A 7,369-nucleotide genomic window follows, 5' to 3' on the forward strand; every position below is an offset into this window, starting at 1 on the left:
GAATAAGTTAGTATCTAAGACATTAACGTCGTATCTCGGATCAATTGAACTTTGTGTGAAAATTTCAGTGGACCAATATACTAACAATCTAGGTGAATTGTTTTGAACTGAAAATGTAATCAAGCTTAACGGTGTTAGTGACATGTCTCATAAACTGATATGATCCTCTTACACGAACTCACAAAAATATGTTTGTAAATATTTCATTTCTACATTCTTATGTTTTTACAAATGGTGTCAGTTACTTTTCTTTAGAAAAATCCAAAAAGATTTTGTGTGTGTTTCAGCATAAAGTTTAAAAAGTCAAAAAGATTTTCGACAACTGATATTGGAAAGCTGATTTTCAAAGTTCCAAGTGCAAACATGATGACATTGTTGTGAGGGGGAGAGTGTTTAAATGTCAAAATATGTTTTTCAAATTATCATGTGGTTCATCATAAGTGAGTGATCTGAGAGAAAGTGATTGTTGATGCATATGAGAGGGAGTTAGTGTTGGTACACTCAAGTTGTTAATCTTAGAAATCTTATTGTTGGGTTAAGAATGTGCAGATATATTCAGGTTTGATCTTGGATCTAAAGACAGAGTGTCAGGTTTCGATTCCTGAAGATCTTTGTTTGAGCTAGGTTGATCGATCCTGAAAATCTGTGAAGGCCAGACAACGATCCTGAAAATATTGCTGAAGAACAAAGGAATGCCATCAAATCGAGAAGGGGAGTCTAAAGATTTTCAAGGGGATATACTGAAAGAAGAGTCTGTTAGTGAAGAGAGAAAAGCCCAGAGACTGATCAAGACAGCAGATGTGAAGTCACAGCATGGTGATGAACGACTCCATCAACATCTGAGGGGGAGTCTGTTGGTGCACTACATCTGTTGATATCGTCTTGGATCAAGTCAAACATTGTATTGTATAGATTAGGGCTCAATATACGAGAAATAGGCGAGTGTATGTGTTTTAGGAAAAGGTTTCGCTTATAGGGACATTGTTTAAAGGTTTCGCTTGAACGGTCCTAGGTGGTTTCGCTTATGTGTTCACATAAGGTTTCGCTTATGTGAACATGTCACTTGAAGCGAAACCTATATACTATATATACCCTTGAAGCGAACTCATTTGTAACCGAGACAATTTCCATACTGAGGTGCTGCCGGTGTGACAATTGAGCTGTAAACGTTGATAAATCAATAAAACAGTAGATTAAAGTGAAGTGCAAGCTATTTCTACCTAAGTTTCTTGTTATTCCGCACCTGAAACATAGGAGAACGCCTCTGAACGACTCGTTCGGGTCAATTCACGATCCTACAGTGATAAGGGATTATTTAGTTTTATTATTTAAGAATATGTTAAATGAAAATCAGTTGGACAAAAATACCCCTGCACAAAAAGACAAAATAGGCAGGTTGTAACAGTAAAAAAAGAGAGTTTTTGAATTTTAGACTAAAATGACAATAAAAGTAAAACCACAGGGACCCAGATTTAAAAAGTTTGAGATTTGGACTAAAATGACAAAAGTGTCCAAACCACAGGGACCAAAATGGCAGTTTACTCTTAAAACAATTAAACATGTTTATTATTCATTTGCTATTTACAAGATGTCCCTTTCCTAAGCTGGTGTATTATACGGGTGTTAAACAAAGTTTTCACTATAAACAAATATTTGTTTAGACAAATAAATTGATGAATATCTAGACAGTTATTTAGTTACGAAAATAGTAACAGAAAGTAGCTTAAAACAATTAACTGTAAATTAAAATCAGGTTTAGAACTAATTTTTTTTAACGGCCAATGAATCCTTCAAATGAGTTATTGGATAAATTCACCACATCGGGATACACTCCCCTTCCGAACCGGGGAAACCCGTCACCTAGGGCCGAAGCCCGTGAACACTTGCCTGAAGGCACGGCAATGCGGTGAGTTAAAACCCGCTCAGTTCAAGAATCGAACTAGCGATCGCCGCCTACTCGTCTAGTCTCCCGTCATCACCAGATAAATCCTCCAAATGGGCTACTGGCGAAATTCACCATATCGGGATGCACGCGCCTTCCGAACTGGGAAAACCCTCACCCAGGGCCGAAGACCATGAACACTCGCCTGAAGGCACGACAGTGCGGTGAGGTAAACTGGCGAAATTCACCATATTGGGATACACTCGCCTTCTGAACCGGGGAAAAGCCTCACATAGGGCCGAAGCCCGTGAACAATCGCCTGAAGGCACGACAGTGCGGTGAGGTAAGACCCGCTCAGTTTAAGGATCGAACTAACGATCGCCGCCTACTCATCTAGTCTTCCATCATCACCAGGTGCCACAGAAACTAAATGCTGGGGGCATGAATTAAACCTGAGTCACTTGAAACATCAGCTCTCTACCTTACTACTCCACCACTAAATTACCACCCTAAATTTAGAGTTTTTTTTTCCAATAATATAATAAGTATGCAACAGATTCTTAAAACAAAGAAAAAAGTTTGTTACAAATTACTATTACTATTACTATATGTTAATAAACCAATTGAAATGAATAGTGATTTTAATATATTATAATAATATATTAATATAATAATAATTATTATTATAATAATAATTCTTCTCTTTACTTTTAAATTTAATTTAATGATTTATTTAGTATCACAGGTTGGGATAAGCTTGTTGTTAAATGATATCGAAAATAGCGGTACAATCCTGTTCAGTATCGGTATATGAATGTAAAAACCGGCACTAGCCTGTACATAAAACGCCAAAAGTCGATAACGAGTTGATATTGAAAATCTTTTAGTTCGGGAAATTCGGTGCTACTACCCAGTACCATTTGTTCATCCCTGATCTCTGGTACCACACAGAAAATGGTATCGTACAACGTTTTTTTTTTGTTGATTTTCTTCAACTTTTAATGATTTCTTTTTCTAGTTTCAGGGGTAGGGATGAGCTTGGTGCAACCGATACCAAATCGGTACTGGTACCGAAAATACCGGTTACAGTACTGGTATATAAAGGTAAAAACCGGCAACGAACCGTTACCAAGAACGCCAAAAGTCAGTACCGAATTGGTACTTATGATCTTTCGGTTCGGGAAATTCGGTACCAGCACCCAGTACCATTTTCTCATCTCTGACAACAGGTTTCATACAAACAATATCATTACCATAAAATTTTTTTGGTTGATTTTCTTTCGTTTATCGCTTAGTGTTTTTTTCTACATTTACCTTTTTTATTCTTTTCAGCAGTCCCGTGCGCAACACGCACGGAAGTATAGACCTAGTTACATTAATGGTAAAGTGTGATACAATGTTTACTCGTTTTTTTTTTTTTTTTTTTGCCTTAATCCCTTTAAAGATAACACGCCCATCACAAATTGTGTTTTACATAATCTCATTCGTTAACAAGCAATTAGTCATGAGATTTCACACTAAATTCTCACGGTTAAAAAAAGTGATCACATCAAATTAATCATGAACCAAAGTACAGGAGAAATGTAATAATGTTACTTCCTATTACAGACATAAAACTTGGAAAAACTACAATATTATTTATGTTTATTTTGAACGACAAATTTGAATCACTGACAGACCACTGGAGTATCGTCGTGCCACCAGCGGAACAACCCGATAAATATGAGAAACCCTCCCCCCTCCCCTCTTGTAGGAATCGAACCCAAAACCTATTGGTCCGAAATCCTTATCCAACACCAAGATGTCACGGGGCTATAAAGCCATGGACATAATATTAGTTATCTAAACAAAAATTTAAAACAAAACATTAAAAACAGTTTTTAAGCAATTAATTCAAGAAAATGATGTATTCTTTTCCAAAATCATTTAATATACTCTCAAAAAAAAAAAAAAAAAAAAAAAAAAAAAAAAAAAAAAAGGAAAACATTGATTTGCATGATGACAAATACAAACCTAAAAGTATTGGATCATAATTCATGTGTTAAAAAATAAGTTTTTTTATTTTTTTTAATGTACTCTTACAAAGAAAATACTTAGTTCTTGACCTTCAGCAGCACCTTCAGGATTAATCATATGAAACGCTTCTGAATCTTTACTTCCCACAACTCTTTCAAATCTTGCCCTCATATAAGTCAACTCTCCGTCCACCGCCGTCTCTTTTTCCGTCAACCCGGGAAGAACTCCGGCACCCATTGACACCCCTCTTAACGACTGCATAACATGAAGTTCATCATCAGTCATTTGTTTTCTCCTTATTGAATACCCATACTTCCTCCCATTACAATAAACCCCCCACACAAACTCCTCCAAAACCTTCTTTTTATTCGTTTTCGTCTCGCTTTCGAACGATAAACGGACAATATCCGACGCCATTTCCTTTTGGAACGCGGTCGAGCTCATAGGGAGCTCGATCACGAAGATTGGAAGGCGGTGGGGATCTTCTTGGATTGCTAGGCTTACTCTACCTCTCCTGTGACCAAATAGGGTCCCCGTTGTGGCGTGATCGGTTAACATCGGGTTCCTTGGCCTGCCTAGAAGTGTCACCATCTTGCAACCGGAGGTTAACATGGGAAGAAGCTTGAACATGCGAAAGATCCCGCCCGCACCGCCGATTCGGGTCTTGGAACGTTTTTCTTTAGTTGTTGTGTGTTGTAACAATGATGCTAGAGCTGGATTTTCCATTTGGTGGAATGGGCTGGAGTGAACAGGAGGCATGTTGTTGATATGCTACAAAATAAGTTATGAGGGATAAATCTTGGAAATATATATAGGACTTTAGAGCTAGGTTGTTTGGTTTTTTGGTTGGACATGAAAGTCATGAAATATATATTTGGTAATACCATAGTTTTGGTGATATAAATGCACTAAAATGAATCCAAAAAATGCAAGAACAAATGTTTTTAGAGGGTGATCCAAAACATGTTTTATTTTGTATTATAAAGTTTAGTTGAGTTTTAAATACTTGAATAATAATATAATATAAAATTCCAACATCTATAATTAAAATCAATTTATTAGAGCAATTTTTTAAATGTAATTTATAGAGTAAAATCAAATTCTTAAAGGTTTGAAAACCTTCAAATCGGATGGATATTCAAGGATCAGTTTGGTTATTTCTCGGCTAAGAGGGCTATGGGTCGGATTGATTACAAAGGATTCTAGTTCTGTTTAAAGAGTTAAGCTTCTCAGACTGTTGGTTAGCCCGTCGGTCTGTCTTTTTTTTTTAAGGACTGTATGATGATCCATGATGCATTTATTAGAGATAATATAATATATGGAATATATTTAATATTTTCTAGTTGTCATTTGGAATAAATTCATTTAATTTGAAAGGTAGAAAGGTGCAAAATAGCGACTAAATGGTCCTACTTGGTTAAGAGCTATGGGCAGCCTAACTACATGTCCACATGCATGGACTACAACTTCATGAATCACTTAAACCAAACCACCTTACAATCCACAAACTATCCCAAATTGTGGGGTAGGAGGGTAATTAAGATGTAATTTCCTAGTCACACCAATAGATTTTTACGCGGTAACATTTTTTCTCTCGAAACATTTACCTTGTTACAAACACTTATTTTCTTTGTTCGTTTAATGTAAGGATATCAGAATAAAAAATGTTGACATGTCAGTGTGAAAAAATAGGGTTATTTTAATGTCACTCATACAAAGTATGAGTGGAACAAGCAAAGGGTTCATTGGCCATATGGACGGATAAACTTGCTTATTTATTTTCGTCGTTTCTTCAAATTTGATGTAGAACTTAGCGTCGGTAAAGTTATTGAAGATAATATAAAATAATATTACTATCATGATTGTTAGTAGAAAATTTCTGATTTTGAGAGTGTTTATGTGAACTTGATTTGATTGTTTTAATGTACATTTAGGTTGACAAAGTAAGGAGACAAAAGGTGGGTGAGAGGGTCCAAAGCTTGATGTGACCAAGTTTATATCGATGAAAAAGAAATAGAAATAGAAGTGAGGGGTGAAGATGATAGAGATAAAGAGGTTATGGTTCGACCACGTACAAGTTGAGTGGGGAAATTTTGTGAGAGAAAACAATTTTTTTTTTTTTTTTGTTGGGGGGGGGGGGGGGGGATAAAGTTAAATCGTGGTCTGTTAGATGCGTATCCATTCTATATATAATAATAAAAATTAAATTAAATAGATCTTTAAATGTACCAAACATGTAGTGGATCATTCATGGAAAGTTTGTCTATACATGAAAAAAAGGTTTTGTTTTACAAGACCATTATAACATGTGTTGTTGGTTTATTTACCTTTGCAAGTGTTCATATATGCTGAATCATTTATGTTTTTTTGGCTAAGATACTCATTTAAATTTAAATTTTAGTTATTAGAAATACTAACTGACTCATCATGCATTAACTTTTAACTTTTGAGCTTGATCAAATTTGAGAACCAAGTGTTATGTAATTGACTAATGAATGAATGGACACATAAAAACTCAATTTTCTTCTTATTGTTAACATCACCACATTCGTTTATGTATGTTCGTTCATTTACGTTAATTTTCATCAGTCATTAACATCCCGATTAGGGGCGGAACCATAGTGTTAGTAGTCGTAGCACAGGCTACGGCTCAACATCGTATTCGTAGTGTTTTTTTCGGTTTTATACAAAAGATACCCCTAAAAAATACGAGGATACCCCTAATCAAAAAATAGGATAATTGATATTACTAAAATCGCATTTTTATAAGCCAAAACATTTTAGAACCCGAAAATTTGTACAATAATTAAGCCCGAATGATAAAATAAGCCTAAATTAACAATAATAGAATTAAAAGGAGGCCGTAAATATAATTGATAAAGTTAGCTCAAGACCCAAAGCAATATTATAACTGAAAAAGTGATATTGCTCGTCTTTTGGTGGAAACCGGAACACAGTTCTTGTCCTTTGTTTTATCGGGTAGTGAAGATAGTTTTGGTTTTACCAGTTGCAACTGCAACCATTGAAAGATGTTTTTCTAAATTGAAGTTTGCCAAGACAGATTTACGCAATCGAATGAGCCTGGAATATTTAAACAATGATATGGTTTGTATGGTCGAAAAAATAATTTTTGATAAAGTAAAAGACGACGATGTGATTGAACGATTTCAAGCTATGAAAAAAAAGAAGATGACAAATCTATTAGGTATTTGTTTTACTTTATTTAGTATTAGTTTTTTAATAATTGTATGATTGTACGGTAAAAAAATTTCAAGATACCCCTAAATTAATGTGCTAGATCCGCCACTGATTCTAATTTAGAATATTAACAAACGAATATAAACAAACACGAATTGGACAAGTTCGTATTGTTAGTTAACAAATATGAAGAATCAAATTCGTTCTTTAAGCGTTCGTATTAATTCGTTTATTCAGTTAGAATTAAAAAAACGAATACACACAAGTCTATGT

General features: G+C 34.9%; 1 protein-coding gene across 1 annotated transcript; it reads right to left on the reverse strand.

Annotated features, from left to right (window-relative positions):
• Positions 1-3,850: 3,850 nt before the first annotated feature.
• LOC110913515 (protein MIZU-KUSSEI 1) lies at positions 3,851-4,753 on the reverse strand. Its single transcript, XM_022158338.2, has one exon. The coding sequence runs from the start codon at positions 4,655-4,657 to the stop codon at positions 3,950-3,952; it is 708 nt and encodes a 235-aa protein (XP_022014030.1). The 5' UTR covers positions 4,658-4,753; the 3' UTR covers positions 3,851-3,949.
• Positions 4,754-7,369: the final 2,616 nt, after the last annotated feature.

This window comes from Helianthus annuus, chromosome 2, assembly GCF_002127325.2.
Source record: "Helianthus annuus cultivar XRQ/B chromosome 2, HanXRQr2.0-SUNRISE, whole genome shotgun sequence".
In the NCBI taxonomy this organism is placed as follows: domain Eukaryota; kingdom Viridiplantae; phylum Streptophyta; class Magnoliopsida; order Asterales; family Asteraceae; genus Helianthus; species Helianthus annuus.

Bases quoted from the DNA above. Each gene is read 5' to 3' on its own strand.
- LOC110913515 (XM_022158338.2), bottom strand. From the start codon at position 4,657: ATGCCTCCTGTTCACTCCAGCCCATTCCACCAAATGGAAAATCCAGCT.